The sequence below is a fragment of the Martes martes genome, assembly GCF_963455335.1.
Source record: "Martes martes genome assembly, chromosome: 8".
In the NCBI taxonomy this organism is placed as follows: domain Eukaryota; kingdom Metazoa; phylum Chordata; class Mammalia; order Carnivora; family Mustelidae; genus Martes; species Martes martes.
The window spans coordinates 125,415,179-125,428,278 of NC_137895.1; the positions used below are offsets into that span (position 1 = coordinate 125,415,179).

Below are 13,100 nucleotides of genomic sequence, written 5' to 3' on the forward strand. Positions count from 1 at the left end.
CATGAGCTCACAAACCACCTGTCTTATTATAGTGCACATTCCATCCCGGAAGGTCTGCAGAAAGAGGCCCACGATTCTGCATTTCTCACAGGCACGTGGGTGATGGCTGAGGCCACTATTCTGTAGATTACACTCCTGATGAGTGGCAAGGCCCTAGGCCACAATCACACCAGACCACATACCATGTACTTTTAGCAGTTTGTTCCTTTGGTCATCTATACCTTTCCCTGCCTTCTCTAGAAGGGAGGTTCTACCCTATCTTCAAGGCCCTCTCAATGTCAGCTCCTCTTGAACTCTTCTTCCAAGAGTCCTGGGCACAAGTAATCGTGATCCAGTCCCTGCCTCCATCTCCTATCACTTTCCCCCTTTCTTACACTGCTCCAGCCACACAGGCTTCCTTGCAGCTTCTAAGAGCCACCATTAGCTCTGGGCCTTTGCACAAGCTGTTCCTTCTACCTAAAATGCCCTTCCCCCAGATATCCCAACCCCTTCATCTCCTTCATCCTCCCTGTTTATAGTCTGACCACCCTGTGCAACACCCTGAACCCCAGCATTCCTGACACTCTATTATTTATACATAAGGTCTGCGTCTATGTCTCTCTCCCCTGTAGTTATGATCAGTTGGAGGGCAGGGTCCACAATATATTCATTTTGCATCCCAAGAGTCTCACATAGTGACACGGAAGGAAGGAAGGAAGCAAGGAAGGAAGTTAAAAAAGAAAAGAAAGAAAGAAAGAAAGAGCTAATACAATGTACAACTAATGAATCTGAATCAAATTTTTGACACCTCAAACAACCTGATCCGTAGTGGAAGCATTAAAGATACAAGAAAGGCCATTACAACAAAATAGATAGAGAAACTAAAGCAAAGGCACAAAGATAATTCTAAAAGGATTAATTTGCAACTCCAAGATGCTCAAGGATGCAACTGCTGCAGTGACTTTGTATCTATGAACAATGTTCATATAACATTAATTTAACATGCACTCTAATAATTGCTCATGTTTTCTCATTTAAAACATTTTTTAAAACGTACTAATGACTGCTAACATTCATTAACAACTTACTATGTGCCAGCAACTCTTTAGGTATCGTACAAGTACAAACTCATCTCACCCATACAGCAAATCTCTGTACTAGATACTATTATTATCTCTTTTTACAAAGAAGGAACTGAGAGAGAGCCCAAATGACTTTGTCAAAGCCAACCAAACAGTGTGGCACCGAGTCCAAGCTCTTAAGCATGGCCGACAGGTGAAAAACTCTGAAAAATTACTTTGAATGTAAAGGCTTATCTTTAGGCAGGTTACTGTCTTCAAAATCCCTACATTTTTCTTTAATAAATTTTGTGTGTGTGTATATGTATATGTATACACACACACACACAAAATTTATTATAATTTATTATAATATATAATAAATAAAATTTATTATAATATATATTATAATATATATAATATATAATATATGTGTTTTCTTCCTATGTGCTTTGAATACATGCAATGACTTTCTTCCTATAAAGGAAAAACTGTTTTAAACACATATTAATAGGTAATACTCCATATTAATAGCTTACAGTCTGTCAAAGTATAGCTTTTAAGACTAAAGAAAAGAAGGGGAAGAACAGACTAAGGAAAGCACAGAAATGACTAACTCCGAGGCTGGCCCAGGCAGCCAAGTTCAATGGTTGTGGGTACAGGTTTGAATCCCACCACCTACTAGCACTGTGTGCTCAACAGGTATTAATTTCATCTGTGCACATTCCTGCTATGTATTATTCTTCCTGGCTGCTGCACGCTCTCCCCCATTTCTCACCCCACACCCACTCCTACCTTATTCTTTCAAGAGTTCTCAATTAGGTTCCACACCTCCCAAGTGGTCGATGGACAGAATTCAGGGGATCCATGAACTTGGTAGCATGCAGCTTTACGTATTTTCATTTATTCATTCAGAAGCATTATTCTGTGAAGGGGAACACAGCCTTCACTAGACTGCCATAGGGGTACGTGGCACAAAAGGGAAATGTGGATAAAAGTAGATACAGGGAGGGGCGCCTGGGTGGCTCAGTGGGTTAAGCTGCTGCCTTAGGCTCAGGTCATGATCTCAGGGTCCTGGGATGGAGCCCCACATCAAGCTCTCTGCTCAGCGGGGAGCCTGCTTCCCTCTCTCTCTCTCTCTGCCTGCCTCTCTGTCTACTGTGATGTCTCTCTGTCAAATAAATAAATAAAATCTTTAAGAAAAAAAAAAAGTAGATACAGGGAAATAAGCTAGAAGGTATTTTTAACATTTCAAGAAAGGTAACAAATCTGGTTACGTTGGTAGAGATGAGAATGGAAAGTGATGGAGGCGAGGAAAATACCTTGGTAACCCGAAATAAAAGGGCATGTTCCACCTTCCTTCTACTTCTAACCTTCTCAAAAGAAATGCTGCCTCTATTTCTATTCATTTGTTCTCTAACTCTTTAAGCTCGCACACACACATGCGTGCGTGCACACATACCAATCAGCCACTGTCAGGAAAAGTACATCCCTGAACATCACGATCTCTGAAGCACTTATCTGCTAGCCTTCCTGCAGAGTTTCGTCGTGTTTCCTGTTTCTTCTTCCTCCATCCCTCCCTCAAAGCCAGTTGTTTTCCTCGGAGACCTACTTTACCCCTGTTTTTAGCAACCCAGCATGGATAAGTCTCCATTCTCCATCTCAGCCTTAACCTTGCTCCTGAGCTATAATTCCACCTTCTAACACTCCCCACCCCCGTGGGCACTGTCCCTAGAATATCCATTCACCATCACCTGCAGATTAACACTTAATGTATTTAAGTAACCTCCAAGCCCAATGTGAGGCGTGAACTCACAACCCTGAAATTAAGAGTCCCATGCTCTACCAACTGAGCCAGCCAGAAAAATTTTTTAACCTTTTTCAATAAACAATTCCTTCTCCTAACTCTACCATGGAGTCACCATTCTCCCAAGGAGAGTCATTGCATGCAGTCAGGGGACAAATCCTGGGTATTTCTCTTTATTTTTAGCCCTATGGCTTTGCTACTCAACATGTGTCCCAAGGACCAGCAATGTCATCATCTATGAGCCCAATAAATGCAGTCTCGGGGACCCACCCCCACACCCCAGGACCTGCTAAGTCAGAATCTGCATTTCTTAAAGTGTTCTCAAGTGATTCATACACACATTAAATTTTGAGAAGCACTTCTCTGGTGCTTATGAATATGTTAACAGCCTAACTGCATCTGAACTTGAACATTTTGGGGTATCAATTACTAACTCCCTATTATGTGCTAATTACAGTTCTAGACTTTAAATACATTATCTTACTTAACACTCAGAATAATCCTGTGATAGAATCATCATCGTCTCTATTTTCAAAATGAGTAAATTGAGGCTAAAGTGGATAAATCATCTGTTCAACGAGTCCATAATTGATGGAGGCAGGATTTGAACCTAATCTGTCTGACCACAAACCGTTTTGCCAAATTGCACTAATTCCCTTAAATTCCAAAATTTGTATTTCAAAGGGTATGTTGGCCGAATTAATTACTCTGCTTGACTGCATTTTCTACTCAACTTAAGGTAGATTTTGTTTATTACAGTTCTTGCTGAAAGTCTTTCTAAAGGCGGAGCAGACAATCCTGGTTTAGAAAGAGAAATCGCTGCCTTGCCACGGGCATCATTCTGAACACTCAAGTCCAGCCTAAGGTATCTGGGAAATGGAGAAGAAAATGTATTCTTTTCTCAGGATCTAATCCTAAGTGTGAAGGGGCATAAAACTGTTTCCTTAGTAATAAATGTTGTGTGTCTACTTGGCATTCTTCTTTGCTCTAAAGTAAAGGGAGAAATAAAAATAGTGTGAGACTGAGGAGCCTGGGTGTCTCAGAGTCAGTTAATCAGCCAACTCTTGATTTCGGCTCAGGTCTCGATCTCAGGGTCATGAGTTAAACCTGGCGTTGGAGCCTACTTAGAAACAAAAACAAAAACAGTGCAAGACTAGTTCTTGAATGAATGGTTATTTGGGTTCCATTCAATAAGTTTCATCTAATGTCTAGCTAATTACTATTTTAATCACCTCATTATATCCCATTCAGTCGACATGTCACAGTCACTCATTTCATTTTTAAACCTAGCTTCCTTCTTTCATTTTTTTCAATGCCCAAATATAAATCCACAAACCTAAAAGATGTCACTAGTTCTCCAATATAGTATTTACCTAATTCAACTCCCAGGACTTGTTGAGAATATAACAAAAGCTACGATGCTCTACCCAGAAAACTGCATATTTGCCCAAACACACAAAACATGGTACCCAGACACCAAGATAAACACCCCAGCTCTACCACTAGGACAGACACCAGCCTGATACGGCCTCTCCAAGCCCTCCTCCACTCCTATGGGAACTGTTCCAAAAGGCAAGAGCAACTTCCACCTTTTCCTAACTGCTAGCCCAGGGCGATGCTGGACCAGTCAGAATCCCTCCACGGGATTTTTATAACTGAAGCAGAGAAAGAAAGTCCCTTTTTGTGGGGGGGCAGAAATTACAAAATGTGAAATTCAGGAACCATTAGTTTCCTGCCCTGTGGAGGAAACCAGTGAGCCTTGAGCACGAAGAAAGCCAAAATGGACAGAAAAGTCCCAACAGCACCCAAGCACCTGGTTCCAATTACTGCTGAACTCAACCCTATTCCTGTTCTCTAGGTTTGGTTACTAATTGGTCCTTGCACAGGACAGACCTCCAAAATCCTCCTAACAAGTAAAGTTTTTGGCTAAGCTCATTCACATTTCTACAGCTTGCCACAAAAGGAATTTAACATTAATACTGACTACTTCTAAATGCTATATTTGTTTTCGACAAGTTTTATATCCTTTAATTTTTTTCTATACAGACAAATTCCTTTAGATATTGAATTAGGTCTTTAAATACTAATTTCCAAAAGGCTCACATTTCACTCTCCATAAAAATATTTTAGGATATCTCTTTAAAATAAGTCTTGGCTTCTCTCATGCTACATGCTCCACACACTATTAAAATATAATTTTAGAAAGCTAACTGCCTGATCATTTTTAGTTTAATTCCAAATGTAACAAGACAAAATTGCCTGCTTAAGTCGTCTTTTTTCCTTTATGTATTCAATTATATTCCCTGCTTAAAATACTTAAAATAAAAATTGGCAGGGATCCATTTACTGATGGGTATTTTAAGTTAGAAAGCAGTAACATATCAAATTCACCACACAAAGTCAGGCTTATTCTTGTCATTGAGAGTTACCACCACAATGGACTTGGAAATTTCCACCTTAATTGCCAGTTTTTACATTTCAATCAAATAGACTTTGACTTCACAGACTGCAATGCAGTCCAACTCCGATCAATCCAACAAACTCCTAGTTCACACCTCTCTAACAATCACCACAGATTTCTTCCCGCTAGTCACAGCCTTGAGAATTCCCTGAATGCCCCTGCATTTTCAAGGTTACAATAGTAATGCCATTTTTTTTTAATTTTTTTTATTATTATTTATTTGACAGAGATCACAAGTAGGCAGAGAGGCAGACAGAGAGAGAGAGGGAAGCAGGCTCCCCGCTGAGCAGAGAGCCCGATGTGGGACTCGATCCCAGGACCCTGAGATCATGACCTGAGCCGAAGGCAGCGGCTTAACCCACTGAGCCACCCAGGCGCCCAGTAATGCCATTTTTGTTCTATACCATTAACTACTGCTAGTCTACAGATCCTAACATAATGCTATGAACCCAGTGGACTGTAAAAATGGTTGAATCTCGAAGTTAGAAAAATACTTGGAAATCATCCAGTCCAATCACCTTACTTTCATAGATGCAAACATCAATGCAAACACTAGTTAGTTATCATGCCCAAGGTCAGCAGAATTAGAGAAAAAATTAGAACACATGTACACTGAGCATTTTACCAGAGTGTAGGTTCCCAATCCCCATATAAGATGCCTCCATGATAAAATATATATGAAGTTTTCCTTTAGTGCTACAAATGTACAGTTGTTGCTAAATATCTGTCAGACAAATTCAAATGAATTATAAAAGCATGAAATTGCTATATTCATGAGAAGTCTTTTCCCATTAATTGTGGTCACATTAAAAACGAAGGAGAAAGCCTGATTTAAATGATCTGCTCCTTCTCTGCTAAGCTTTCTCAAATGTCCCTATCATACAAAACAGTAAGCTTGCTCCTTAATAATGCTGATGTAGTTTATTCTCATATTATACTGTAGACTTTGGTCATATTTGGTCAAGTTCATATAAAAATGTTTATCTAGTATTAGACTTTGTTACCTAAAATGAAATCCACCACAAATACATGGCATCTTGGTGTTTAGATTTCATAGTTATATACACTTTTTTTCCAGAAATAAAGAAAACAGACATTTTGAAAAAGAACACTGTGAAACAGAACATTCTTATGTCAGTGAAGCCCTCAAAATAAAGATATTTGGATGAAAATATGGGCAGTTTTAGCCATCTTTTGCACAGTGACTGGTACTGTCTATTTGCCTACTACATCTTTGTTCGAAGAATAACATGGTTACATTACATACTAAGGAAACTTGACTCCTTGGGATGACTATACTGAGAATTGCTAACTTTTCTTGAAAGCAAAAGAAAATAACATAAAAGGTACCATCTACAAACCATACATTATATTTATAAGCCATAAGTAGTTTCGAAAGTTCCAATTAGCAAGAAATTCTAAAACAAATGTAGCAATTCATAAACATAAGGTACAGCATAAGTGGTTAAAAGAAAATATGCACAATTACAAGATTTTGTAAAGTAAATTGGAATTCAGACTAATCCCCAGAAAGCACACTTTTTCCGCAGCATATTGTTGGCACTAATGCTTTACTACATTAAACCCTCACACACAAACTCACCTGACCAAAACACCCGAGCTCTCAAGGAGATAAAAGCACCAATAAATATAGAACAATATTAATATTTTTGAAACAGCAACTAACATACAGAATTTTAAAAGCTTAATAGAATTAGACATAACCCTAAATTGTAGATTCATTATAGAGGGAAAATTCCATTTCACTTACTACAATGAAACTTTGGAGAGTTTAGGGGCATTAACATAGGCGCTTGTAAAAGCTCACGTTCCTAATTGCTAAAGAAGTTATCAGGAAGTTAAGAAGGCCAGTGGATTAGGCAGTCATTTTCTTTAACACAACTCATTTTCTTAAACAACTCTCTTAAACACAATCATTTCATGCAAGCACAGTCAATCCTGATATGCTAATTCGCCTTTTCCCCAGCTCAGCCTGAGAAAGGAAAATACAAATACGATGCTTTTGATCCATTTTAAACAACTTCCTTAAACTGAGAATGGCTTACTGTCATTTCTATTATGCTGAAAAGGGCACACAGACATCCATAAAAATCAAAAGTACAGCAAGCAAGCTTACACTCTTCCTCACATGCTAACTGACTGCAGTGGTAAGGTCATGGTCAAAATTCACAGACTCATTTAAACTTTCATGGCTCAGCCAACAGCTCCTCTCGTGTTTCCTGATCCTAAGGAGATTAAAACCGCAGGAGTTTCTCGCAGTAAGATCAGCAAGAGGCTATTTCAGACCCTCAAACCGCAGTCCGCAGAGTCCGCAGCGGCGCGTCTCCCACCACCCCTGGCTGTGTGTTAAGCTAACCTTTCGGAGCGTTCTCCTCCAGCCTTTTAAACAAACCCCCAAAACGGGTGCGGCCAATTCGAGACCGCTTTCTGTGCGCGCCCGCGGAGACCCCCTCCTGCTGTCATTCCCCAGGCCGCCTTTCCGCAGTCGGTGACTTCGGCCTGGCTCCCCAAGGTGGGGGAGGAGGTGTGGGGAGGAAGACTCCCCGCCAAGCAGCTCTTCAGCCCGCACAGCGGCAGGGTGATGCGGGAGAGGAGCAGAGGAAGATGCTAAACACCAGTGCCATATTTACATGAGCTTTTTCTTTGCCAAAAAGATTCCTTGTATCCAATGATATCGCCTTTAAAGGAAAAAAAGGACCGAAGCACTAAAGCCCTGACCACATCTCCCGATCTCCAGTATTCTCACCCCTCTTCCCCCGCGGGGAGGCTCCAGACGCTCCTAGCCTCGCACAGGTACACCTGCCAGCCAGCGGAGGACCCGACCGCCCCCGTCACCCGCTGCCATAAGGGAGCGATGTCCAAGACTCAGACCCCGGCAGCCCCCGCCTGGGATGACAGCCCAGGCGGAGCCGTGCCCCACACAAACTTCCCAGTTGCCCGGCTGCGAGGACCGGCCGACCGACGGACGAATGCGCGGACGGGGGACCACACTGGTCCCCGCCGCAGGGTTCAACTGCAGACGGGACCCCTCGTCCTGCACCCGGCCCTAGGTCCAAACGGGGTTCAAGGGGCGCCCGGGGCACCCGGAGAGGCGGGCGCGCGCCGCGGGGATGGGGGCACCAAGGCGCCGCGGCTGGCGGACAACCCCGGAGAGCGAGCAGCCGGAGGGCCGGGTCCCCGCTCCGGCTCCCCGCCCCGCAGCAGCTGCAGCAGAAGGAGGAGGGGAGCGAGGAGGAAGAGGAGGAGGAGGAGGAAAGGGACTGCGCGCCGCAGCCCGTGCCCTTACCGAGTGGTTTACCCCCCACATCAGGACGCTGAGCAGCGGATCGCTGGCCCGAAAGAGCTTCACTTTCTGCGCCACGAAGTGCTTCTTCTTGGTCTTGGTCTTGCTCGCCAAGACGGAAGACCCCAGGTTGCCGGGGGTCGCCATGGCCGCCGCCTCCGTCCCCTCCACCGCCGCGCTCCCGAGGCCGGGGACCCGCCCTCTCTACACGCCGGCCGGGGGAGGCAGCCGCATCCCCCCGGCGGCGGTCCCGGCGCGCCGTGCCCACTCCGCCCGCTTTGCCCGCTCGGCCCGACAGAGGAGGGAGGCTGCGCTCGGCTCGCGCCCCGGCCCGGATCCCGCGCCCGCCGCGGCTCCGCGCTCAGCCCGCGGCTGGACCAGGCGCGCCGCGAGCGGCTTCCGCGTTGGGCGCCGGCGTCATGACGCAGGGGGCGGGCGGGTAGCAGCTGCGGCGCCGCCAGGCGGGGCGCGGCCGCGGGACCGTTAAGCTGCAGCCTAGCGCTCGGGCTCCGGCTCCGGCTCCGCCGCGGTCCGGCCGCCCCCGGTGTGCCCGCGACCTCAAGGCGGCCGCTCCGGTCCCGCTGAAGAGGCCGGCGGGGAGCCGGAGGACTCCGGCTTGGCACCCCCTTTTGCTCCCCAGGGAGAAAGGGAGGTGGAAGGACGGAAGAGTATGGAGAACCGAGAAGAGGAGCCCCCAGAGGCGGCGGTCGGGCGAAGGAATGAGGCTCAGGGAACCGCCACTTACCGTTGCCAGGAGTCCGAAGAGCTGGCGAGTCCTGAAATGCTGCGTGGAGCCCGGGGCTTCCCTAGCACCAAGGGAAAGGACCTGGGCACATCGTTGGCCACCTCCCAGAGTGACACTGACATGAAGTGACACTCCTATTGTGCCTTTAACTTTCGGGCCTTTTATACACTGGACTGCAGACCTCTGCACTGAGTCCTGCAGAGTGGAGACGCCCACCCACCACACTGGCTGTCTTTCCTACCCCCACCACCGGGCAAGACCCTGGATTTCTGGTTCACAGCCCGTGGTTTCGCCTGGAGAGTCATGCCCCAAACTGCACCTTCTACTTCAGCTCCTCGGCAAGGTCCCTTACATTTCTTCCATTTATCCATTCCACTTACCTTCCACGGATGCCTGTTCATCATCTTCATCCATGTACACCTTAATGCTGGGAATAAATGACCACCTCAGGAAGCTGCCGTTACAAGTGTGTCTAAACACAGTACTGTCCCCAAACCTGCCCTGACTCAGCCCACCGGGCAAACATGTTATCTATTGTCATTATTACTCGACTCAAATATAGTGGGTGCCCACTGTGTGCTTGGTGATGTGCTTGGTTCTGTCAAGGAGACAAAGGGTGACAGACCCTCATCCCTTGAAATGCTCAAATCTCATAAAATGTAGAGTACTTGCAAATAACCCATATAATCTCCACTGACCTCAGGGAATTAAGTGCCTGGGTGAATATCTCTACATCAGTTGTCCACTTTAAAAAGTGTCCACAACTTAAATGCATTTTTTTTTTTAATGTCTAAAATGGAGGCATCTGGTTGGCTCAGTGTGTTGAATGCCTGCCTTTGGCTCTGATCATGATCCCTGGGTCCTGGGATCTAGCCCTGCAGCGGGCTCCCTCCTCTGAGGGAAGCCTGCTTCTCCCTCTCCGCCTGCCTTTCCCCCTGCTTGTGTGTTCTCTCTCAAATAAAATCTTAAAAAAAAAAATAAGTGTCTAAAACCAAGTTGTCTCTTTATATTCTATTGGAAATGGCATTCCTATCACTCAGTTACCCCAGCTAGAAGTTCATTTGTTTAACAAATTTTCATTGATCCAGGTTTGAAAGCTTAGAATCATCACTGATTACTGCTTCTCACCATTACTCCACATAAACCCCTTTACCAGGTCCTGGCCTTGGAAACGGCTGTGCTCAAATATTATCTCTTCTCTAGTGCTTTCATGGTCCTCCTGGTCAAAATCAATCTGTTCACCTCAGTGTTTCCATAACACTTGATTTGCTCTGTAAGCATTTCATTGTATTTAATTGTGTATCATTAATGTAATCATTAATGCAAGACGGCGTGCTGTGAACGCTAAAAAACTGGATTTAGTGATGACAACGTGTTGAAGGAACCTTAGGAAGGGGAGATGGACACCTGTGGGGACGGTCAGACGTAGGAGAGCAGGAAGATAAGGGTTTGCGCACAAGGCATCATCCCTGTCTGGGCCTGTCAGGAGCATAGACATGGAGATGAACATCTATGTGCTATTTTTGGATAGTAATGAGCAGAGATGTATCCCTTAAAGGACAGAATTTTTTTTTCCAGCTTCATTGAGTTACAACTGACATATCACATTGCATAGGTTTAAGAAGTACAGCCTGATGTTTTACTATGTATATGTGGTGAGATGATTAGGACAATAAGCTTAGTTAACCTCTCCCTCACACCTAATTGCTTAGTGTTTGTGCCACGTATGTGATGAGAACATTTAAGATCTGCTCTCTTAGTAACTTTCAAGTATATGATACAGTATTGTTAAGGGATAGAATTTGGGGTGATTTAACTTGATTTGAATGGCACTATAGTAAATACCATTCGCGAATAGGTCATTAAATGATTTTGCCAATGACCTTTTGCATTAACTTTGTCCTTTGCAGAGGGGGTGTGTGATGCGGAAATTCTGGAGTCACAGAAACGACCACAGAAAATACCTAATCCAGTTCTCAAATGATATACATCAGACAACTAAGATCTAGATTTAAGAGATTTCCTAATTTGTTGGCAAATAATAAATCTTGAAGGAAGGGTCCATGTGGAAGTCACTCTGTATTCTCCAGATGAACCTAACATACTCCCTTTCTGGTAGCACCTACAGCAAAGTTTTGGTGAACAAATGGTAAGGAAATTTTCATCTCTAACTGCAAAATTACACAGAAAGTTTTCATGCCCAGTAAATGTTTGTACCAAGTTCCATTCAGAAAAGTTTATTAGAACATTAGGGTAGGCGAGGCATAATTAAAGTTGAAGGTTAGGGACACCTGGATGGCTCTATTGGTTAAGTGTCAGACTTGGCTTTGGCTCCCGTCATGATGTCATAGATCATGAGTTTGATCCCCAGGGTGGGCTCTGTGCTCAGCGCGGCATCTGCCGGAAGAATCTCCTTCTTGTCCTTCCCCCACGTACACACACTATCTCTGTCTCTACAATAAATAAATAAATAAATATTTTTAAATTAATTAATTTTAAAAATAAGGTTGAAGTTTGGGCGCCTAGGTGGCTCAGTAGGTTAAGCCTCTGCCTTCAGCTCAGGTCATGATCTCGGGGTCCTGGGATCGGGCCCCACATCAGGCTCTCTGCTCAGCAGGGAGCCTGCTTCCCCAACTCTCTCTGCCTGCCTTTCTGCCTACTTGTGATTTCTCTCTGTGTGTCAAATAAATAAATAAAATCTTTAAAAAACAATAAGGTTGAAAGTTACATACTACACGGATTTTGCAACTTAACAATTTGATTGCTCTTTTCCTCCGAGTTTGTGCAATAATGAAACAATGCATATGACCTTGGTTCAGCACCACATTCAGGCAGCTTATGTCTGTTCAGGCAGAGTTGCAGCACCCCAACCACCAGCATGTCTCAAGGGTCTTGACCAGAGGCGTGGCTAGAGAAAGAAGAGCAAAGAAATTTGATCTCAGGATGTATGTGGTTATGTTGGTCAGGGGGGATCTGCTTTCATTTGTTTGCATTTGGCCTCTTGGGCTGTTCATCCAAGTGCCAAGTTCATCAGAGTTGCAAGAAATGCTCTAGCAGCCAAATTCACTGCAAAGAAGGAAGGAAATGTCGGGAAGATCGAAAGGCAGATGCTCACTTGTCTCTGCTTGTTGTTACTGTTGTCTTTGTTTTTCTGTCTCTTACCCTAACCAGTTCTATTTACTAACCTCGAAAAGTATGGCGAAAGTGTGATGTTGACTAAGGTATACAATACCAAAAATGAAAATTGAAATAAGGGGATGCTCTGCTTTTATATTTTATTACCCCTTTCACTGAAAAACAACCTTCCTTTGGTGAATAATTCCAATTAGAATTCTTCATTGAGTCATTCAGTAATGCTGTTTGGAAGCTTTTATGCCTTTCATTGCTGCATAAGGAAATCAAGGCAAGATGTGGACCATTCCCTTTCATCTAATGTAGTATCGTCCAGAGCATTGCCAGCCAAAATGGTATTATTTTGGAAGACCATTATTAAAATCCATATAGTTGAACCCAAACAAACTGTAAGAAATGGGATCCAAGAATTCAATTGCGACATACGAATTACTTTTTCTTTAGTGGGAGGGTTGACAAGAGGCAGCCCAACTTGCCATCTGGGAGTCCTGAGGGTCTAGCTGTGCCGTCCAAACCCCTCCAGGGCTCACTGTGGTTTGGCAGCAGCTAGTAGGGCTGTCCACCCAAATGAAATATTGATAGTGATTCTTCTGGCTTCTCTAGCTGGCTGGGAC

The 13,100-nt window shown here is 44.3% G+C and overlaps 1 protein-coding gene across 1 annotated transcript in view; it reads right to left on the minus strand.

Moving 5' to 3' along the window:
- Window positions 1-8,871, minus strand: part of PIP4K2A (phosphatidylinositol-5-phosphate 4-kinase type 2 alpha) — a 171,956-nt gene extending 163,085 nt beyond the window's left edge. Inside the window, exon 1 of the mRNA XM_080810658.1 lies at window positions 8,613-8,871. Coding sequence (XP_080666784.1) covers window positions 8,613-8,756 — 144 coding nt within the window. The 5' untranslated portion in view covers window positions 8,757-8,871. The remainder of the gene's footprint in view (window positions 1-8,612) is intronic.
- Window positions 8,872-13,100: the final 4,229 nt, after the last annotated feature.